A 24568-nucleotide genomic window follows, 5' to 3' on the forward strand; every position below is an offset into this window, starting at 1 on the left:
GGACGGAAGAACTGCGGAAGAGTACAACCGGTGGGCGAGAAGAACGTGCGCGGCATTCGAGGGACGTAAAGCCGGGGAGGAAGCCTGCTCGAGGAGAAGGCCGAGAACTAGGTTCGGGTGAGCCCTATTCCGGTAGGCCGCAATCACCCAAGGAGCCGAACCGGAGCAAGTCAACTGGAAGTTGACTTGTCAACGGTTCGGTCGATCGAACCCCATGATCGGTCGACCAAACCCTTCTTCAACTGAAGACCAATCGCTGGTGACACGTCAGCAAGCCAGCCGTTGGGGGACTGATCGGTCGACCGAACCTCTTGATCGGTCGACTGAACCAACATCTATCGAGAGACTCAGCGAGCGTTTAGATCGGGCCAGCGCAGAGGAAGAACGTTGGCCGATCGGTCGACCGAACATAAGGATCGGTCGACCGAACAAAAGCTCATCCTCTGAGACTGCACCTGGACGAAAGACTGGGCAGGTACAGCAGGTTCGGTCGACCGAACCTGGGGATCGGTTGACCGATCCCTCTCGAGTCAAACCTGATCCCGAAGATCAGGTTAACAGATAGGCTCTAGAACCCCAATATAAAGAGGGTCTCGGGCAGCTACTCAGGAAAAATGATTTCATATGAAAAACCAACTCTGTAATTCATCTTCTGCAACTTCTGTGCTTTCAAAGTGTAAAAGGCTTCTCCGCCTTCAGATAAGGAGTTTTCTTACTGAGCCTTTCATCGTCCTGGATTAACAACCCTCTTGGTTGTAACCAGGTTAAATTTGTGTCCTTTTCTCTTCTTATTTTTATTCTCAATATAGTTGCATTTATTTTAGAGTTGAAATTGCTTGAGGAGGGTATAGTTTCATTTGCAGGCAATTCACCCCCTCTTGCCGGTCCCCGCTGCACCAACAAGCCTTGGGTGCATCTAGAAGTGGTGGATGACCCACATTGCTTGTAGAACAAAATAGAGTTCTTAATATTAGTGTGGGCACTTATATGTCAAGACACTCCTTATGTATTTTATGGATAATTATTTCATAAAGACAAGTATTTGTTGTTAATTATTTACTTTTTTGTACATATGTGATTAATGATAAAGTCCCACAGATTAATGAGTATATTAATTTGAAAATAATTTTTGATCGGATAGATATCTAGAGGAAACATTGAAATCTAGATTAACGTTGATTATGACTAGATCGAGATAGACTCAGGGATAGATATCCAAGTTGTACTTAGGGTGTCTTGAGCTTAGAGGTATACACAGTACATAACCTGCTTTAGAGGAAACCGCATATTAAGCATCATTGGTCATTCCACTTATGAATGAGTGTAACTGATCTTTTGACTTGAGACCTTCATTTATTCTATGCATGTAGTTATGTACTTTAGCGTCGTTAAAAGTAGTCTTTAATTGGATTGTGATTAATAGGGTAGTTGGATGTATAGTAAAGCATAGAGAGAATAGTATTGAGTTAATAGAGGATTCAATGCTCTCTTGGATTAGGAGTTAACATCCTGGTCACTTGATAGAGATATCAATGACTAGAAGTCCTTAGACATAGAAGGAATGATTTACCATTTAAGAGTTTATTATATCTTAGAAATCATGTAAAATAATTAATTTGGTGTTAATGCATAATGTATCGAATTAATTGGGATGTATTGACAAATGGTGAAAGTACAAGTATGCCGGTTAAGGTGAATCAGAAGCTTGGAAAGTAATGAAGTTTTAACAAATCAAGAGTGTATTAGATGCTAGATTAGTAGAAATTCCATTGGAGTAGTCTATGCATGTTGAAGTGCTACTGAATCTGTAGGATCGAAAAGAATTTAGATATCTCCACAATGGTATGATATTGTCCACTTTGGGCCTAAGCCCTCATGGTTTTGCTCTTGGACTCTACCCAAAAGGCCTCATGCCAATGGAGATATCTTTTCTCTTATAAACTCATGATCTTTCCCATGTGTTTTCAATATGGGACTATGTTTGCAACCTTGCAACTCCAACAATCCCCCCCTCAAACAAAGGACCATAGGCTTCCCACGTCCAATCCTCGACCCACCAAGTCTTCCTGCCCCTCGGTCCACCCGACCTACTAGGACTTCATTGCCTAGTCGCAACTAGGACTTTCCTGCCTGGTGTCTGGTTCTCTTGATCCGAACATAAAAGCCCCTACTTTCTTTGTTTGAGGTCAATATTGTATCCAGATGACTCAATCAGACCATAACTCTTGTGCACAGTCGGCGGTTAAACCTTCTGGCAGTCCGGGCTCTGATACCAATTGTAGGATCGAAAAGAATTTAGATATCTCCACAATTGTATGATATTATCCACTTTGGGCTAAGCTCTCATGGTTTTGCTCTTGGGCTCTACCCAAAAGGCCTCATGCCAATGGAGATATCTTTTCTCTTATAAACTCATGATCTTTCCCATGTGTTTTCAATATGGGACTATGTTTGCAACCTTGCAACCCTAACAGAATCAACGTGGAACTAAAGTTGGGTAGGTAGAAATCTTGGTTTATAAAGAATGAAGTTCTAGATACACGATTTCTAAGCACGTGAATTCCAAATAAATTGAGATAAACTAATATTAGACAAATTGAGAAAGTCTCATAGACATGAGTTCATTTGGTGAGGACTCAACACTTGAGTGACCGGAGTTAGTTTCCATCAATTGAAGACTCATTTTAATCAATTGATGGTTGAGTAAGTCAATCAACAATTAAGTCAAGTTGGAATGCTAATAAATAAAATATCATTCTAGTAGTCAATCAACCAAGTGATTAACTAAAGCAAGACTAATGAAGTAATAGGTGAGATTAGTTGACTAACACATCAACAAAATTCTAAGAAGATAGTTGTTTATCTAAAAAACTTATGGTTGTGAGGTGACTCAAATGCTATGGAAGATAAATTAACTAAATACAGGATCAAACGACTCAACTAGTCATTACAAGCTAGGGCGGTCAAATACATGAAAGTTCAATTGACTCAACTTAAACAATAAACCAACTAAGGTAAATTAATAATTGACAGATATGACAGATTCAACAGAGCTATTAGTAGCAAGAGCTCTATAAGAGGGGATTGATTGGAGATGTTGGTATCAACGGTTGCCCACTTAAAACAAATGAGATTGAAAGCTAGTAATAACAAGTGATAACAAACTAAAAGAAAGCTCGGGTTATGTAATATTTTCTTATGTTGAATTTATTTTATCTAACATTATATATCCTTGATGATGTTGTAAACTCAAATTTATAAGAGTCTTCTCCAACTCTATAAAATATAAAGACATTCTAGGAGTGATCCAATGATATATCATATATCATAGAGTAGGAGTTTGTGAGTTGCCAAATCACTTATCTTAGTTTTTTTGCATGTGTTTGTATGCTTATATTTATGTTATTCTATATTTTTCTCGTCTATTATTAATATTTAAACAAGAGCACAAAATAACAATGACTAACTATTAGCTTTTCTAGCCAGAATATCAATCCAACATCTATAACAGAGAAGAATTACTAAGTCATTGAATATAGTGATTAGACGAGCAATGGAGTGGATGCCAATGACACGGTGAGGACGAGTCCAAACTAATTAGGAATAGAATTTGTTCATTTTAGAGCGATCAATGATATTATTAATTTATGATACTGAAAGGGAAAAAATATTTATTGATTCGAGTCCCCAACCTGATTTATTCATTCATACATTCTTCTTACTAACCAGGAATAATAATATTTGTAAGGAAGAAGACAAAATGAGCTTGCACTACATCACTCCAGGGCGGAGACGACAAATGGGCTGGTCACCACATACTTACCATCATCGGAGGTCCAAGTCAACTTTCCCTCCACTAATTGATTGCCGGAAGTGGGAGGTCCGCCGACACCCCATTTTGCGCTCACAGTGAATGACTTCTGCTCGTTTAGCTCAGTGAACGTCAATTTAGTGGGGGTGACAGTAGTCGACACAGCAGTCTTCGATATGCTCACTGACACCGTGTAGCTCGATTTTGCTGGTCCGACGTTCGTGACCGTCCGGGTCACTTTAGCCTCCGTCCTGCCTTTGGGGGCTAGCAAAATCGATGGGTAGTTGAGCTCCTCTTCGGTCACAATCTTCGAGCAGTCCACGACTCTGCGCGCTATATTTCTTGCGCCTTCTTCGCCGAATTTGCCACAGATGTAGGAGATATAATCATCGTCGGTGATGTCGTAAATAAGACCGGGATTGGCAGCTTTGTTAGGGTTAACGTGTCCTGCGCCCTTGGCGAAATAGAGCGCCGGCTTAAGTAACTCATCAAAGACGTCGGCGTCTGCCGTGGTGATGATTGCCGACTTGATAGCTGCCGGCGACCAAGTAGGATGTGCGGCCTTTAAGAGCGCGGCGACACCGCTGAGGTGAGGCGTCGCCATGGACGTGCCAGATATAATATAGTACTGATCCGGAGTGTCACTGGAATGAATATAGGCTGCGAAGATGTTAAGGCCAGGGCCGGAGATGTCTGGCTTGAGGATTCCCGGTGTTGCTTGAGATGGCCCCCGGGAGGAGAAGTAAGCCACAACGGGGGCGGGGGATACGCCGAGAACTGTCCCGTTGAAGACGATCGACGCAGAGGGGTTAGAAGCAGAGTTCAAATACGATATGAGGTCGGAACCTTCTTGGATGGTGAGCACTACTCCGGGAAAGTCCATCTTCCTAATCGAGATGGTAGCGCCCTCTGTTTTTGAGGAAATGGAGATCAATGCCCTGGCTCCGCGGGACTTGGCAAATGCCGCTACACGTAAAAGGCGGCCGAGTTCGACCTCGCATACCCAGATGCTACCCCTCTGGCTATCATTAGGAGGATCCATGGCGCAGGACGGGGACTCGGAGGAGTAGTATAGGGGAAGATAGCTCTCAGGGAAGTTGCTAGGTTGGTCGAGAGACTCTCCGGGGATTACCTTCCCATTGGGAAGCTTCACGGAGGCCCTGAAGCTTCGATCGACGCTGCTTGCTGCAACAGTGAGCATCCATGGCGCCTCGTTGGAGAGGGTGAAGTAGTCAGGTCCATCATTGCCGCCAGCACAGCTGACAAAGATGCCCTTCCTTGCCGCCGCGAATGAACCGATGGCGATGGGATCTTGGTCGAGAGGCGTAGAACGGCCACCGAGCGAGAGAGAAAGGATGTCGACGCCATCCTTGACAGCTACGTCCAACCCGGCGAGGATATCGGCAGAATTGCAGCTGCCGTCACCGCCGCAGACCTGGTAGATGGCGAGGTGAGCCCGAGGGGCCATTCCGGCGGCCGTGCCTTTGGCGAAGCCGAAGTAGCTCGCGTTTCGGACGAAGTTACCACCAGCCGTGGCGGAAGTGTGGGTCCCGTGGCCGCCCTCGTCAATGGGGTGACGCCAACCGGTGATCATCGACCTGGCTCCGATGAGCTTGTTGTTGCAACCGGTCTTGAGGTCGCAGGATCCCTTCCACGTCGAGGGTGGAGGCGGGACCCCCTCGTCGTCGTAGGAAGGGTGGCCGGGCGTCACGCCGGTGTCGAGAACTCCAATGATGACTCCGCTCCCGAGATTCGAGTCGTCCCAGAGCCCCTTACTCCCGACCTTGAGCCCGAGGAAATCCGGAGTGTGGGTGGTCATTACGTGCAGCACTCGGTCGGGGAACACGCGCACAAAGCCATTCTTCTTCCGTATCTCCTGTAGCTCTTCCTCCGTCAGCATGGCGGCGAACCCGCTGAATACATCGCTGTACGAGTGCAGTAGCCGCCGATCGACGCTAGACTGCTCGACGGCCGGCGGCAGGAAAGATTCGTGCCACCTCTTCAGGCTCCCTTCCGACAACGGTTCAGTTGGCTCTTCCACTTGAATAATGTAACGGCTCGCAGAAGAAGAAGGAGAGGCGACCAAGGGATTGGAGAAGACGACAAGGAGAAGAAAGAGTAGCCATGGGGTAAGAGTCATGTCCGGAATCTAAATTGCTATATGTTCTGATATATCAGATGGAACCTTTTGTACTTATATATATATGGAGCCGTACGATGCCAAATATGGAGACATTGTATACTTAAAATATAATAATAGTTACTCCGTTTTAGAATCTGCTTAATATATAATATATATTTAAAATTTAATAATTCGTCCTTTGTAGAATCTACTAAACACCTAATATATTCATATGATAGTTCATTGAAATATTAAATTATGTGTCTGTTAAATACTAATTACATTCCCATTTGGTGCCTATCATTCCTCAAACCCTCTTGCTACCTCTGTAGAAATTTTACTTGTATAACATTAAAAAAAATTCCGGCAGAGTTTTTAATAAAAGTAAAACCATGTCATATCACTTGACTAGTCAAATTATATTTTTGTTAATTTTATAGATGCCACTAAATGTAATAAATCATTACCGGATCACCAAGTCGAGTGAATAATTAATGGTTTTTATTTAAATATGAAAGAAATATGTTGTAAATATTTATTCAAGGATGATTGTGTTTTTTAGGGGAGAAAGAAATAATGCCACATAAAAATTAAATAAAATGAATTGAAGGTGGATATAAGAAATATTTAAGATATTTTTGATAAATTAAAGATTTTATATTTTTTTTATTACTGTTGTTTAGTAATTAATAATTTTTATTGGTTATTGCCCAATTAAGTGCATAAAAAATAAGTAAAATAATTAAAAAAAGACATCCTTAATTATTAGAATTGTGAAAAAGATATTCTATTTAATTAAAAAAAATTATTATGTCATATTTCTCATACATAATATTCCGATCAAAGGTCAAGGAATGAAATAAATTCCACTGGAATGACACTTAGTTGATTGGAGTATTTGCCATGTAGTGCTTAGTTCTATTTTTCTTGATGGAATGGTCGTCTCACCATAGTTCCAATGAGTGGTAAACTAAAAAGGGACACTCTTAAATAATGTAGATCCGCTGCATTAACGACCCTCGTAGTGTTAGCCCCTCAGATATGAAGGGAGATAAATATAGTATACATGCGTTAGACGCATGGTGGGGTAAATCCTACGTCGTCTTAACGAAAATTAGAAGGACGGTCGAGTCGAGCTCGACTCGGCCCCATAGAAAAGAAATGAGCCGCAGGCCAAATACTGACAGAGTGGAATTCTCGTCTGGGTAAACGAGTGTACCGAAGGCCTATAATCACTTCAGAGATAACATGACCAGGAAACCATGGGTAAAAATAATTTGACAAAAATGCTATGTTTGCTAACACATGGGAAGCTATCTGTTCGCGTTAAGCAGGAGTATTAGAAGGGCATCCTTCTACCGACATGAGGAGGAGTCCTTAGATCATGTATTCTAGGGTACATCATATTTGGAACGCGAGTAACCACAACATATTTAAGGGGATGAGGTTTGATGCATAGTTGATTTTTAGGAAGATGCATATTTATGTTTACAAGTCGCTCAATGTATACTCCTAATACACGTGAGTGTCATTTTATTATGCACTCATCATACATTACACATTCATAGCATGCATGTAGGTTAGCTCGGTTCATCAAGTATGTTGATCCTATTTGAGAACTGCAAAGATGATGCACTAGTGACGATGGACAGATGTTTGACTGTGCAAGACTTTTTCCTTCTTGGTGAAGCTTCCTTGTGATCCTGCGCATATGCCGATGATCCAACAGAGAGTTAGTGACCAAAACTAGGGAAAAAATCCCTAGAAAGGCCCTCTGACACTCCAGTTAGTATGGTCCTAAATGGAGTAATCAAGAATTGAGAAGTGCTCGCACGAGAATAGAGCTCAAATGATGTAGATAGCGTATCTTGCCAACGGAGAGGATTCCCCCTTTTTATACCACCTCTCATAAGCTCCATGATCATGAGATGTTATCATGTGTAGGAGTTTGTTAGTTTGTTGTGTAATGAGTATCCGAGAAATCTTTTATCTATCCACTAATGTACCTCTTTTGTCGCTTCTGGCTTAGACCTTTGATGAAGCTGTTACAAGGGTATGGTGTCATAAATGGTTGCCTAATAGGAAACAAGATAGCTTCAGAAGGAGGTCCTAAAGGAAAATTCTGCTGCTTGTTTGCTGAATATATCTTGATCGTCTAATAAGGATGGCTATCCTTATGCTTATCCTTGCATTGAGCTGCTCTATTATGTATTGAATGTTGTCATAAATCCGATAAGAGAATCATTTGATATGTTAAGCATGCTAGAAATCTACTTAGGTAACCGTCTGATAAACTGTGTGTACTGAAAATCCTTTGAACAATAAGTATACAACTAAGTTTCTTAATTCCAGTCGACCTTATGACCGACTGTAGATGAAGAGCTTTATAAGGTTAACTACTTCGAATCCGACCGACCTTTTATCCATTCGAACATATATGGAAAGATTTGGGTTGGACATAAATGGAGAGATTTATGATGTTGATTGCTTTAGGCCCCGTCGGTCTTTCATCTGGTCGTGTGCACATAGAGCTTTATGATGCTGAGTGCTTTAGGCCCGGCCATTCTTTTATCCGGTCGAGCACACATAGATATTTATGATGCTGACTGCTTTAGGCGTGATCGATCTTCCATCCAGTCGGGCGCACATAGAGCTTTATGATGCTGAGTGCTTTAGGCCTGACTGGTCTTTCATCTAGTTGCGCTCACATAGAGTTTTATAATGATGAGTGCTTTTGGCCTGACTGGTCTTTCATCTGATAGGGCACACATAGAGCTTTATGATGCTGATCGAGCAAACATTGCGCAAGCTAAATCCAAGAACCTTGATACTAGGTCAAACAACGAGGATAGATGGGGGGGGGGGGTACACTCCTATCCCAACTTTGATTGGCACGTCATCTTAATCTTGACTTCCAAATCATTTCCTGAACCTGCTTATCATCACCCGTATTACTAGCCTTCCTTTCAAGTTTAGTCAAAGGAGGTGTTGCCAACTGATTGGACCCAAGTCCTGTTTTCATCCGCTCACCCCTTTTTAGAAGGGTTATCTAACTATTCGTGCTCTTTTTCGCACCTCCCAGCCCTTAGCGATTGTCTCAAAAACTATGTGTTGGTGGCTAACCCTTCCGCAGTAAAAAAGGACCATGGGTGCGCTGTAAGGCACTCGGACAGTAAAATGATTTGATTGTCATGTCCAACATAAATGCCTATTTATGGGTGGGTGTCACATAGCATCACTCCTTGTCTCTCAGAGCGACCACCAATGCACACTACTACGTGCGACACAATGGCACGTCGTTCCCTACAAATCAACATCTCTTCAAGAGCATGTTGTTTTGATCAAATTGTTGCAATTAAATTGTTCTTTATAAAAACCCTAAGCAGCCGACATCCTCAGTACTTCGTACTTCATCTTCTCCAATTTATTTTCCGTCGAACCTTCTCTCTCAATCTTTTCTTCTCTCATGCCTTACATGATCCAATAAGTCATTCATTCTCTACTTCTCTCATACTTTCCACTTTCTTATGGCCAAAGAATCTCTTGCCCCTGGTATACTTTCACCAAGTCTAGTTTTGATGACTCTGATTAAGATTTCTTATACTCTAGGTATGCCATTCCTAATAATTATCATATCACTCTTCCTTCTCCAAACAATCATCCTCATCACCCTCCTCTTAACCACATCAATTTCTTTTCTGACCAGCTAGCAGTCAGCCTTTAGTCCTTCCCTTTTTGTCAGTCATAAGTCAATATTTCCATACACTACAACAAAAACCCTCATAGACATCGGTTTTCCACCGGTGTCTATTACATTTTCGACCGATGTCTATGAAGGCGATATAAAAAGTCTGCCATTTTAGACATCGGTTTAAAACTGGTGTAGTATCACTTAATGACACCGGTGTTCGAATCGGTTATTAACCGGTGTAGTATCACTTAACAACACCATTTCATTAACGATGTAAAACCGATGTAATATTATATGTTAATAACACCAGTTTTGACAGTGGTATACGACCGATGTAATTTTAGTTAATAACACCAGTTTTGCAGTGGTGGAAAACCGATGTAATATCAGTATTTTTTAACAGTACAAATTTGATTTCCAAAACAGTAACAAAAAAATACACAAATATTTACAAATTACACAAATATTCTTCATTCAACGGTATCTATAAAATACACAAATATTCACAAATTACATAAATATTCTTCTTACAACAATATCCATAAAATACACAAACTAATTGTTGGTGCAATATCCCTCAGGTCAAGGTTGACCTGGGTAACCAAGCTGAGTCTTGGTTTGGGTTTAGATGTTTGACAATAAGATATTTATTGAAGAAGAGTCAAGTAGGTCAAGGTTGACTGGATACTTGACTGGGAAGTCCTAACTGGGATGTTAGGCAAAATGAAAGACCTAGTGAGTGAAGCTAGGCAGTATGAAAGTCCTGGTGAGTGAAGCCAGGTAGAAGAAAAGTCCTGGTGAGTGAAGCCAGGCAGAAGGAAGTCCTAGTGAGTGAAGCTAGGCAGATGGAAATCCTGGTGAGTGAAGCCAGGTGAAAGTCCTAGTGAGTGAAGCTAGGCAGATGGAAATCCTGGTGAGTGAAGCCAGGTGAAAGTCCTAGTGAGTGAAGCTAGGCAGATGGAAAACCCTAGTGAGTGAAGCTAGGTGAAAGCCCTGGTGAGTGAAGCCAGGCAAGGGAAAATCCAGATGGATCAAGGATGATCGGACATCTGGTGCTGGGAAGTCCAAGTAGGTCAAGGATGATCGGACATCTGGTGCTGGGAAGTCCAAGTAGGTCAAAGGATTGACTGGATACTTGGCATGAAAGAAAAGTCTAAGTAGGTCAAAGGGATTGACCGGATACTTGGCACAGAGAAAAGTCCAAGTGGGTCAAAGGGATTGACCGGACACTTGGTAAGGGAGTCCTAGCAGGTCAAGGGAGTGACTAGATGCTAGGCATGACATACCAACAGGTCAAGGTTGACCGGATGTTGGTTTGGGAGGTTTGGGACTTGGTTTTGGACAAAAATCAAGTGCTGGATCGATCAGTGGATCGATCCGGCTCGAATCGATCGATGGATCGATCCAGGACCCCCGAGAGCCTCCGGATCGATCCGTGGATCGATCGAGGTCAATCGATCGATGGATCGATTGGGGGCCTCGCGCGATAAGCGCCGGATCGATCCGTGGATCGATCGATCCGTTCAGAGGCGCTCCGGATCGATCCGTGGATCGATCCAAAGCCTCCCGATCGATTGGGAAACATTGAATCGATCGGGATCCGACCGCTGACATCGTTTATAGCTGCGGTCGATGCCTGTGGTATCGCTTCACCGATTCACTCCAGCTCTCTCGCCAACTCCTCCACTCACCGCCAGTTCTTGAAGGATCTTGGAAGCTCTCCAAGTCAAGAGGCGGATCAAAGCCAAGAAGAGAAGCTAGGGTTAGGGTTTTGTACTCATTGTAAGCTTGTAAGCTTGTATTTCTTGTATCCTTTCCCTCTCTTCTTGTATTGAGTCTTGTAGGGCTTCTCCGCCTTTGGTAGTTACCATAAAGGAGAGTTTTATTTAGTGGAGGGTGTGTGTGTTGGTGTGGATCCTTGGATTAGTCACCTCTTGTGAGGTGGATACCAAGTAAACCAACCGTGTTAGCGTTGTTGTATTTGTTTCTGTATTTTCCGCTGCATATTCTTGAAGAAACAAGCAACGCCGAGCAACGAGCGAACGCGACGAGCTATTCACCCCCCCCCCTCTAGCTACTTTTGGTCCTAACACTAATAAATTAGTTACTTTGGTTTTGCAAAGTAACTAATATTCTTCTTACAACAGTATTTACAACTAATAAATTAGTTGCTGCTTGAATTCTTGTAATTCTATATCCTGTTCAATTAATCTTTCTTCTACCATTTTCTTCTGAAGCAAGGCATTATCCAATTGTTTCTGTAAATCCAGAGCTCGAGCTTCTGCTTTTTCCCATCCTAACAAGTAGATCATGCATGGTTTGTTCTTAAAACAACATAGTTTCTGTGTTGGGAAGAAAATGAAAGGAAAAAAAATCTAACCTGAAATTGCTTCCTCAGCTACTTTTGCTTGCTTTGCCAAAAGATCATCTTTAGCATTGGACTCGCTGCGGAAAGAAGATAGTTGTTCGTTCAAGTTTTCTACAGATTTCTCCAACTCCAGGGTCTTCCCTTTCTGAGAGAAATCATAGGCATTTACAAATTAATTCCCAACATAAGAAGAGACATATGCTCAGTCTAGAAGAGCTGAAAATTTGTTTGGTACTGATGAGTTGTTGCCTTCTTTATTTATAATCCAAAAATTAACAATAAAAAACTAGTAATAAACAATCAAAATCAGTAATAGAAGATATCGATCTTTGAGTCCGAGAATTGTTTATACTGAAACATTAGTTGTGAAAAAATCAGTAATAAACCATCAAAAAGATTATTTGATTACTGCTAACCTCAATGTTCTTCCCTGTGGACTTCCTATTCCATATCCACGTCTTGCTCTCCATGATTCCCACAAATTGCTGAAACATAGAAAGAGCTTGAATTAAGAGGCCAGTGAAAAAAATGTCTTGTTTAAATTAAGAATGAAATTGAGAAATCCTTTGACTCTTCAACAGTAATATGTCAAATAACTTATACACCACTTGATGCACCAAGTACCACAATTCACGTCACATCTAATTTATTGCGAAGTTCAACTCTTCAGATATTTACAAATATTAGCTCCAACACACGTTGAATTTTACACGTTGGTTTTGTAAATATTCTTCTTGCAACAGTATTCTTCTTACAACAGTATTCATAATATTCATCTATCTATCATTTCAACCTAATAAATTAGTTACTTTGGTTTTGCAAAGTCTCCCAATTATGTAGGAACCTCAGTAGCTTTTATCCCAAGTTCAGAGAAGAAGAATAATAATGAGGAAAATCAATTTCTGTATTTACAACACTATTTTAATGTTAAATGATGTTAACATGTTTGTTTAACATTGTTGTCTCCTTGTTTAGGAGCATTCTTCATAGCCCGCATGAATTTTTAAACAAAAATCATGTCTAGTACTGTTTTTCATTTTTCTTATTGATGGAATTGAACCCAAATCCATCGCTAAGAATTAATTTATCTCTAGAGCACAAAAAATTATGAATTTTCATTACCTCAATCAAAGCATTAGTTTGCTTTTTGTTCTAGCATCTAAAGCAAAAGAAAGTACATAAAGGATAGAGGATAAGGAATAACCATGACAAGAAACCAGGAAAATATATAATAACAGTAGTCCTTCAAAGACAATGAAATAAAGTAACTAACTTAAATCTGAAGGTGATGCGTAAGTTCAAAAATCTTAATAAAATACTTTGAGTGAGGCCATATTGATAACAGGTAGTCAAAGATTGTAAACCTCAAATTTCATTCCCATGCTTTGATGAATCAAGGTATAGCTGTTGGATCGAAAAGAATTTAGATATCTCCACAATTGCATGATATTTTCCACTTTGGGCCTAAGCCCTCATGGTTTTGCTCTTGAGGAAAATTTACGTACTACATGATATCTCCACAATTTTAAAGATTTTAAAATTTACGTACTACTAAACAAAAATATCATGAGGAAGAATCTATAGAAGTACCTGGACAACATGGAAAAATTCATTAAGAAGTACCTTAAGGCATTTCTAAAAAAACACATAAAGCTTATAAATTATCAGAACGTTTGTTCAAGTTTGCAGACACACTAGCCTCATTAAATTTGCAAATGCACAACATTGTACATACAGTGAGAAAGGATATGCAAATTCTATGGGTACTTGATTAAAGTGTTAGTCCTTCATTGGCAATAATAGATAAAAGCTCATACACTGATAACCGAAGCTAACAAAATTAAAGATTTTAGTAAAAATTAGAAAAATTAACATATACATTGACTGGGAGAGTGAGGCCACCCAAGATGCCAGCAAGACTAGACAGGAAAGGAAGTGTTACTCCAATGAAGAACGAGATGAAGCCATAAAATACTCGGAAGCCAGATCGAACCCAAATCGAGCAGGGTCGATTTGTTCGGCTTGTATAACCTGCTTCAAAGCTGTCAAAAATAGGCATGGAGTATATCTGAAAACTGCTGAGGCAGTTAAACACAACCAAGATGAATGTTGTTGCTAGAAGCCCTCTTGGGAGATCATGGCTGTGATATATATAAAGGGCATTTAGTATTCCTCCTTGAGGCATCTGGAAAACATATAAAGGTGTAAGAGGAAAATCATAATTCAAAAAATCTTTTAACAAGATGCAATATTCATTATCGACTGGCATACTTACTAGGTTACCATAACCCCAGAAGCCTCCAATGGCAATAGGGAATAAACACATTGCTATTAGAAGATAGGCGACCTTGGCTCCCCTCCACATTGGAACATGTGCAGGGTGTTTGAAAATTGATGTCATTGTTGCCTGGAAACCAAGATATAACAATTTCTATACGGCAGTAAAGAGGGTAAAGAATCTGTACCTTTCAATCCCACCACACTTTTACTAAAAAACTAGAAGCAATGTGACTGAAGCAACAAGATCTCCATCTGTTCAAATGATTACTTGAGATCAGGAACTAAACACTTGGATTTATAAAGCAAGATTGTGTCCCCTGAATGCAAATGCTATTATTCCAAAAGCATTCAAGATCAAAAAAGCAGCGGAACAAAAGGAAGATGAGGGCAGTGGCTGATAGGAGATGGAAGGGGGTCTTTCTTGGCTAACAGACAGTACCAGGAAAACAAACTCTAGAGGGTGGAATTAGGCATCGAAAACTAAATTAAAAAAAAAAACCTAGAGGGAGGAAATTAAATTACAAAAACCTGGAGGCGGTGGAGAAGTCGAAGAGCTTGCCGCGGCTGGAGAAGATGATGAGGGAGAGTTCGACGTCGCAGAGAACAGAGAGCTCGTAGGCCTTCTTCAGCGGCCCGGCCTTCCTCATGAAGAAGGTCACCTGCCTATTGATCTTGTCCTCTATTCTCCTCACCTCAACCCTCCCCCGCCCCATCCTCAACCTTTAGCAATCAGACAATTAAGAAGAATGAAAAGAGGAAACGAGAGGTTTTGAAGATGACCGTGTACCCAGCGAGCGAAGAGGCCGAGAAGGAGAAAATGAAGCACGGAGAGCCCTTTATGCCTGCAATTTTAGGGTTTTAGCAGGCAGACATACTTCGTTATTCTCGTACTACACTCGATCTCTCTGCTTCAGAAGAAGGAGACCCCTTTACACAAGATTAGAGATCTCGATGTTGTTCTCTCTTCCTTCGGATTCCCTCACGTTGCCGACCAACCGTGCCATGTGTTAGGACCAAAATGTAGCTAGAGGGGGGGGGGGGGGGGGGGAATAGCTCGTCGCGTGTTCGTGGTCGGCATTGCTTGTTTCTTCAAAGATGTGCAGCGGAAATATACAAGAAACAATACACACAACGCTAACAAGTAGATTTACTTGGTATCCACCTCCAAAGGAGGTGACTAATCCAAGGATTCACACACTCACACAGCCTCCACTAATAAAACACTCCTTTATGGTAACTACCAAAGGCGGAGAAGCCCTACAATCTCACACTACAAGAAGAAAGGGAAATGATACACCAATACAAGCAAAAGCTTACAATGAGTATAGAAAACCCTAACCCTAGCTCTCTTCCTCTTGCTGTGGATCCGCCTCTTGACTTGGAATAACCTCCAAGAGCTTCAAGAACTGGCGATGAGAACCCTGTGGAGAAGCTCTGTGATCCCTGGTGAAGATCGGGAGTCAACAGTGCAAGCTCTGCTGAAGGAAACGCTCGCCTGCAGCTAAATACGATGCCAACGGTCGGATTTCGATCGATTGGATTGCTCCCAATCGATCGGGGAGGCTTTGGATCGATCAACCGATCGATCCAGAGCACCTCTGTGCTTTCTGGAATAGCCTGGATCGATCGGCTGATCGATCCAGGGCTTATCGCGCACAAACAGCAGCTCCCAATCGATCCACTGATCCATTGGGACCTCTGGATCGATCCATGGATCGATCCAAAGGGATTTTGTTCGCGGGGACTCACCCGATCGATTGGGCATGATCTAATCGATCGGCTGATCAATCCAGATCTACTGGATCGATCGGCTAATCGATCCAGATCTGCTGGATCGCTCAGCTCATCGATCCAGATCTGCTGGATCGATCGGCTCATCGATCCAGATCTGCTGGATCAATCAGCTGATCAATCCAGATCTTGGTTTTTGCCCAAAAGCAAGTCCAAGCCCCCTAAACCAACATCCAATCAACTATGACTTGTTGGTACATAAAACCTAACATCCGGTCACCCTTGACCAGCTAGGACTCTCTCACCAAGTGTCTGGTCAATCCCTTTGACCCACTTGGACTTTTCTCCTCTTGCCAAGTATCCGGTCAATCCCTTTGACCTACTTGGACTTTCACTAGATGTCTGGTCAACCTTGACCCATCTGGATTTCCCCAAGCCTGGCTTCACTCACCAGGACTTCCCTTCTGCCTAGTTTCACTCGCTAGGTCTTTCACCTGGCTTCACTCACCAGGACTTTCCTTCTGCCTAGCTTCACTCACCAGGACTTTTCTTCTGCCTAGCTTCACTCACCAGGACTTTTCTTCTGCCTAGCTTCACTCACCAGGACTTTCTCCTGCCACACCTAGCTTCACTCACCAGGACTTTCCAGTCAAGTATCCGATCAACCTTGACCTACTTAACTTTCCTTCACATCTCAACTGGTCAACCTTGACCAAAATCGGAATTGTATCAACAATCTCCCCAAATGAACAATTGCACCTGCATTGTCCATATCATCTAAACTCAATGTATTGTCAAACATCGAAACTCAAACCAAGACTCAAGCTTGGTTAACCAGGTCAACCTTGACTTAGGGAATATTGCACCAACAATCTCCCCATTTTTTATGTTTAAAAATACCTCTTGTTAAGTTAGGAAATTAGGCTACTCTCATAGCCTCAACTCCCTTCATGCCAATATATATATGAATGATGGTTCCCTTCATTCTTCTCCTTTCCTAGAGGGCAAACTCCCCCTTTAGGTACAGAAGGCCTAACTTAACCATGCATTCTCCCCCTATTGGCACACATCACAAACATGCCCCCATCTTTGGCACACATCAAAAGCAAACTCTCCCCCTGAAGAGTTACCCATCGTTGTTTACAACTTCACTCGTTGCTCACAACACAATAATGAAGGTCTCATACCCTTCATTATCATCAATTGCTCATCCGTGAGCAAACAACACTTGAATAATGAAGATATCCACTCTCCATTACATTCAAATGCTCAACCTTGAGCATATTCGCTAAAGAAGGTCAACCACCTTCCAAGGTGTATGAAAAATATTTTTCATGTCCTTAAGGAGTAACTCCCCCTAAAGACTTGCACGAAACTTCTGTCATTTGCACCAACAATGACTTGGAATCCCTAAACCTTTAGGAAACCCAAATTTAGAAGTTTTGAGGTTCATAAATTCAATAATGAAACCAAACCTCAACCTAAACTTCAATTTAGTCTTCCTCAACCAATCCATCCTTGTCTTCAACATGAAAACACCCTTTTTATGTATACAAATATATTTTGAGGGGTTAGGAATGGTTTTCTAGACTAAACTTGGTTTGGAATGCTGAAATCAGGCTTTCCCAGCTAAAATCAGCATCTTCAATCGATTGGAGTTGGGTCCCAATCGATTGAACTGTCTTGAATCAATCCACTGATCGATTCAGCCAGTCTGGATCGATCCACTAATCGATTCAGTCAGTCTGGATCAACCCACTGATCGATCCAGCGAGCTTCTGCTCGCGAGATTTGCCTTCTCAATCGATCGGGTGATCGATTGGAGTTCTGATAGTTGCTGAAATTTCATTTCAGTCAACTTCAGAAACCCCTAGAAAATTCTACAAAAATCCAAAAATTGTGAAAGTTTGTGTTGACACTATTTAGGGCATAAATTATCATGGAAAAATAGTTTTCTAAGAAAATACTTCATATTTTCAAAGATTGACACAAATTAGAGAACTTGCAAAAACTTTAGTGCTTTCCTCTAGTTTGTGCCCAACTATTCAATGATGATCACTATCAAAGGATAGTCTTCATCAAGGTTTTCCAAAAACATTTTAAAATGATTTTCAAAACCAATATCCCACCATGTTCCTTGGGCTTAATGCACATGACTTGTACATTAGCTTTCCCAATGATGGGAAAACACATAACTATGTGTTTTGATGAACTTAAAACCAAAAGAGTGCACTAAATCAATATCTTGAGTTTTGTTCATCATCCTAACATCTCACTTGTATGTGCACCAAAACACATACAAGTCACCTTCTGGGTCTTTGTGAGATGTAAAGTTTGGTTTTGCCCTAATCTAGGGATCATGCAAATCTATCTAGGCATTTTTAAATAATAAACATCCACCAAGGATGTTAATTGTTAATAAATGTCATTAGTCTTTAATTGCAAGGAATTAAAAATTAATGCTTGAAATGATATGGCATACATCCAAATGAAACATTTTCAAAAGAAAATTTTCTTATAACTACATGATGTATGTATGGTATGACATGATATTTTTATGTTTTTCATAATAAAACATGAATGCAAAAGCAAATAAATAAATATGATGTCATGACATTTGATGGACAAGCAAAGCATGACAAGGTTTAGCATAAATAAAATACCTAGATTACCTATCTAAATGTCCTTAAACCTTAGCTAAGTTAAAAATTTAAGCCCTAGATTTCCCACTATTTCCCAAGAAAATTTCAAAAACCAAATTTGACATTTCTTTTGCTTTTTCTAACTTATACCAATTTAAATAAAGCATACTCCTCAAATTTTTGACACAAATTACTCTTCTAACGATTAATCAATTGAGTTAAGGCTTAACTTTGCCTTTAATTTCCTAAGAACATACCAAAATCCCAACTTGGTAGTTCTTATGATTTTCTCCAATTTTGTGTCATTCAAAATTTCATCCAAATTCTCAAAATATGACACATTTTACTCTTTCCAAGAGTGAACCCTTTATCCTTTTCATTTTCAAGGGTTAATACTAACTTTAAAAATGCTCCTTGAGTGTCAACTTCGTCATGATTAGGTTAGCTACCCTTCCACTTAGAGTTCACACTCTCTAACCCATCTAGGGGGTAGAGAATATGCTCCTAGGAACCCAAAACCTATTGGTACTCCTTGGATGCTTGAGGTACTCACTAGGGATAACTTCCCTAGATACCTTCCTAGTGACCTTGTTTGACTTCTTAGAAGCTTTGGTCACATTTTCTAGGTCAACTCTAGGGATTGCTTCCTTGTGACCTTCTTTGTGACTTTCTTGGACTTCTTACAAGTCTTAGTCATATTTGTTGTAAAAATACTCTTAGGGATGACCTTCCTAGTATTTTTGGCTTGTCCACTAGGCCTAGAGTTGGTTCCATAGTTATATGGAACTCTATGGTAAGTAGGTACATCCTTTTTAATTTTAGGTTTATATCCCAAACCTCTATGGCCCTTGAATGACCCTTGTTATCCTAAACCTAGATTTTGCTCATTTTGCCCTTTAAGGATATTTTCCATCCTTTTTAGGATCTTTTCTAGTTTGTCAAGTCTTGACCTCAAGATTTGATTTTCCATCACTATGTCCTTAGTTTTTGGTTTTCCATTAAGTCCATGAGCATTTTGGTTTCTAGGCTTGTAGCTAAAATTCTTAGTGTTATTACCTAGACTTTTACCTACCTTCTTAGTCCTAGGTTTGGTAGTCTTAGCATGGAGAGCCACATGATTTTCTTTAATAACATCATGCTTTCAATTCTTATGGTAAATAGCATTAAAATGATATAAATTTGTACTATCATGCTTTTCGCCATTATTTAAAGGAGCAGGCTCAATAAATGTTACCTTCCTTTTACCTTGGAGGCTCCCTCTTGAGTTGAGCTTCCTCCTTGAGCCTTGACCGCTTTCTTCCCCTTGGGGCATTGACTCCGATAATGTCCCTTTTGATTGCAAGAGAAGCACACAACGTGCTCCTTGCTCTTCTTTGTTTCGGGAGCAATCTGCTTGGGCTTCTCCTTGCCCTTTCGTGCCACTTGGCCCTTCTTCTTGGCCAATTTGGGGCACTTGCTCTTGTAGTGCCCGTGTTCCCTACACTCAAAACATATAATATGATTTTTATTTTTAAGTGAACTATTTATACCTTCTTGTGTAGGGGTGGCACTTTCTCCTTTTGATCCGGAGGTAGAAGCTTCCTCTTGATCCGAACTTGATACTCCTCTAATAGATTTGTCTTGACTTGTGGAGATGGACGCTTCTTCATCCTCTTCTTCTTTTGACCCGGATGTGGAGGCTTCTTCTTGCTCTTGACCCGGTGTCAATGAAAATTGCTCCCCCTCAATCCTAGAGGTGGAGGCTTCATCATCTTGTACATGGAACAAGGAGTATGCTCCCTCCTTGTTCCCTTCATTGCATTCCCTTGAAGATGAAGCTTCTTCTTGGACTTCTTCTTCAGAAGTTGAGCATCTCTCAACTTCGGAATTCTCCTCCTCTTGGTCTTGCTCCAATGAGTCACCCTCTTTGGAATTTTCTTGGATTGGTACAGTGGAGGGGATCTCATGGATTGATACCAATTTGCTCCAAAGCTCCTTGGCATCCTTGAACTCTCCAATTTTTCCAAGAATGTGGTTAGGCAGTAGATTGACCAAAAGTTTGGTCACTTTATCATTGGCCTCACATCTTTGGACTTGCTCCGGGCTCCATTTGCTCCTCTTGAGAACTTTGCCCTTTGAATTCGTTGGAGCTTCGAAGGCTTCCATAAGAGCAAACCATTGCTCTATCTCCACCATCAAGAAATTTTCGATCCTTGATCTCCAAAGATCGAAGCTTGTCATTGTGAATGGTGGAGGCACCCGTGTGTCAAATCCAAGTCCATCTTGGAATTGCATCTTGAAGTTGAGCTTCTTGAATTCTTTGACTTTGATGAATTTGCTACAACTTCTTCACACTCTAGCTCTTTGGCACTTCCTGCGATGATTCCAGTGAAGAGCGGCCTCGCTCTGATACCACTTGTTAGGACCAAAATGTAGCTAGAGGGGGGGGTGGTGAATCGCTCGTCGCGTGCTCGTGGTCGGCGTTGCTTGTTTCTTTAAAGATGTGCAGCGGAAATATACAAGAAGCAATACACACAACGCTAACAAGTAGATTTACTTGGTATCCACCTCCAAAGGAGATGACTAATCCAAGGATCCACACACTCACACAGCCTCCACTAATAAAACACTCCTTTATGGTAACTACCAAAGGCGGAGAAGCCCTACAATCTCACACTACAAGAAGAAAGGGAAAGGATACACCAATACAAGCAAAAGCTTACAATGAGTATAGAAAACCCTAACCCTAGCTCTCTTCCTCTTGCTGTGGATCCGCCTCTTGACTTGGAATAACCTCCAAGTGCTTCAAGAACTGGCGGTGAGAACCCTGAGGAGAAGCTCTGTGATCGCTGGTGAAGATCGGGAGTCAACAGTGCAAGCTCTGCTGAAGGAAACGCTCGCCTGCAGCTAAATACGATGCCAACGGTAGGATTTCGATCGATTGGATTGCTCCCAATCGATCAGGGAGGCTTTGGATCGATCAACCGATCGATCCAGAGTGCCTCTATGCTTTCTGGAATAGCCTGGATCGATCGGCTGATCAATCCAGGGCTTATCGATCCACTGATCGATTGGGACCTCTGGATCGATCTAAAGAGGTTTTGTTCGCGGGGACTCACACGATCGATCAGCTGATCGATTGGCCATGATCCAATCGATCGGCTGATCGATCCAGATCTGCTGGATCGATCGGCTAATCAATCTAGATCTGCTGGATCGATCGGCTGATCGATCCAGATCTGCTAGATCGATCGGCTGATCGATCCAGATCTGCTGGATCAATCAGCTGATCAATTCAGATCTTGGTTTTTGCCCAAAAGCAAGTCCAAAGCCCCCTAAACCAACATCCAGTCAACCATGACTTGTTGGTACATAAAACCTAACATCCGGTCACCCTTGACCAGCTAGGACTCTCTCACCAAGTGTCTGGTCAATCCCTTTGACCCACTTAGACTTTTCTCCTCTTGCCAAGTATCCGGTCAATCCCTTTGACCTACTTGGATTTTCACCAGATATCTGGTCAACCTTGACCCATCTGGATTTCCCCGTACCTGGCTTCACTCACCAGGACTTCCCTTCTGCCTAGTTTCACTCGCTAGGTCTTTCACCTGGCTTCACTCACCAGGACTTTCCTTCTGCCTAGCTTCACTCACTAGGACTTTCTCCTTCCTGGCTTCACTCACCAGGACTTTCCAGTCAAGTATCCGGTCAACCTTGACCTACTTAACTTTCCTTCACATCTCAACTGGTCAACCTTGACCAAACGGGAATTGTATCAACAATCTCCCTAAATGAACAATTGCACCTGCATTGTCCATATCATCTAAACCCAATATATTGTCAAACATCGAAACTCAAACCAAGACTCAAGCTTGGTTAACCAGGTCAACCTTGACTTAGGGAATATTGCACCAACACCATGGTGGTCGTGGGCGTCCTCTCTCTGTTCGGATCTCGTCGGCCCCTACCTTAGCCTGGAAGAGCGAAGAGAGGAAGCAGGAGGAGGAAGAGAGGATCGGACGAGGGGGCAGAATGGAACGATTTATGCTGCGATTTTGCTTAGGACCGAAGGAGGTGGTTTTGATCCTAATCGGGAGAGGAAGGGGCGTTGATCCAGGAAGGGGAAGAGGGAGTTGAGGCTGAGAGAGATGGTCGGAGGTTTAGGTTTAGATTTAGGCTGAGAGAAGGGGCGCGATATTGGTTTAGGTTTGGAGGGAACTTTGTGAAGTGTTGTAAATTTTGGCTGGTGAAAAAATTAAATTATTATTTTTTAGTTCATTAACACCGGGTTTTAAAAACCACTGTTAAAATCGATGGCTATTAACAAAAAAAAGGCGCTTATAGACATCGGCTAAAAAACCGATGTCTATGAGCGAAAATCTACGCTCATAGACACCGATTTTTGGAAAAACCGGTGTAAAATACTCAAACACATCAGTTTTTACTTAAAACTGTTGTTGTTCCACCGATGTCTATGAGGGTTTTTCTTGTAGTGATATCTCATTACAATAGTTTGTCCTGAATGCCTTTCGACATATGTGTGGAATGTTCATGTTGTTTTGTCTATTTAACATCCCTCCTACTTCCCACAAAGTCAATATTTCCATATCTCTTTTCCTATTCCAAGAAATTAGAATCTGGAGCATTTCTTTTCCAGTCTTGACCAAAGGCAGTCTTCTTTGAGGACATGCCATCTTCGAACAAAGGCTGAAAAACTCATTTCTTCTTCATGGAAATGTCCAATCCTGCTACCTGGTCCACCGAGTGACAATCTTCCTTTCCTCCTCTCCGTGACCCTAGAAAGTTTAAGCAAGATCTGATATATGTTTCGTACCTCCCCAAGTTGAGCAATCAATGTTCTCCAAAGCGCAAATGCAAAGGGCACAAGATTATCCTTGCCCCTGCTCCTAAAGATGAGCATCTTCCATGGGTTCGCCCCCGTGCTTGTACCTTTCGCTCCAGAAGTGTTCGTCTTCTAATAGTCCCTCCAAGGAGCAAGCCCAACACAGGAGGGCCTCTCTCAACTAAGTAGCTTCCCACCTCCTACATTTTTTTTATCTCCTCGTGCAGAAACCACTAGTACTGCATCGAGTCGGCATTATCAATCGCCGATCACTTTTGCTCTACCATCTGCCCAGGACGCAATTGTTTCACCAACCACCTCTTCATCTGTTGTTCCCATACTGCTAGAGGGTCATCTAACAGATGCTTGGGCAGATGTTGGAAATCAAATCAGCGATCTTGCCCCTATCAATTGATGGTTGAGCCAACTAGGCAATCAATTAACATTGGTTTTCCCATGAATAGAATGTTTTTAATCATAGGAAAGATACTAGATCAAGAATAGGAAAGAAAAGAAAGTAACTTTGAAGAACAAAACTTTACCTTCCTTCCTCAGAAAAGAAAGTAAGTTGTGAAAAACAAAATGCTAAAGGATATTACATTCATAGCATAAAGCAATGAGAATACCTAATAATTTAAAGTAGATTACTTAGTAATAAATATAGAATTCAATCCTTTCTAATCATTATGTCATCATTATGAACAGTTAGTTAAAAATAGAGAAGTTATGATTATACAAGATAATTGAATGTCAAGCGCCAACCAGTGTAAGCATCACCAAGCCATATTTGGTCCAAAGTTAGGCGAAGAAGGGAACCTAAAAGACAATCCTTCAATACTTGTATATTTAAGTCCTTATCATGTGTCTTTATACAACAACAAGAAGCCATAAGCTATCATAGGCTATTGGAGTTAACTATAATTAAATAGCATTACAATTATGATCCATGGACACAAGATTATTAACAAAAATTATGCTTGTTTTTCGAGCTTAACACATCCCTCCTTTTTTATATGATTTCGGAAGTTGGAATTCGGGGGAGTGTTCTTACTTATACTGAAGCACACAATATTTGGGTTGCTGAAGTGAGAATGTCCAATC

At 41.4% G+C, this 24568-nt stretch overlaps 2 protein-coding genes across 2 annotated transcripts; both read right to left on the reverse strand.

Annotated features, from left to right (window-relative positions):
- Positions 1-3692: 3692 nt before the first annotated feature.
- LOC122044337 (subtilisin-like protease 4) lies at positions 3693-6003 on the reverse strand. The gene has a single exon (XM_042604838.1). The coding sequence runs from the start codon at positions 5949-5951 to the stop codon at positions 3777-3779; it is 2175 nt and encodes a 724-aa protein (XP_042460772.1). The 5' UTR covers positions 5952-6003; the 3' UTR covers positions 3693-3776.
- Positions 6004-11780: 5777 nt separating this feature from the next.
- Positions 11781-12568, reverse strand: LOC122040357 (filament-like plant protein 1). Its single transcript, XM_042599676.1, has 3 exons — positions 12409-12568; positions 12005-12137; positions 11781-11920 (listed from the first exon to the last, which is right to left on the reverse strand). The coding sequence occupies exons 1-3, from the start codon at positions 12484-12486 to the stop codon at positions 11781-11783; spliced, it is 351 nt and encodes a 116-aa protein (XP_042455610.1). The 5' UTR covers positions 12487-12568.
- Positions 12569-24568: the final 12000 nt, after the last annotated feature.

Source organism: Zingiber officinale, chromosome 2A (assembly GCF_018446385.1).
Source record: "Zingiber officinale cultivar Zhangliang chromosome 2A, Zo_v1.1, whole genome shotgun sequence".
Classification (NCBI taxonomy): Eukaryota; Viridiplantae; Streptophyta; class Magnoliopsida; order Zingiberales; family Zingiberaceae; genus Zingiber; species Zingiber officinale.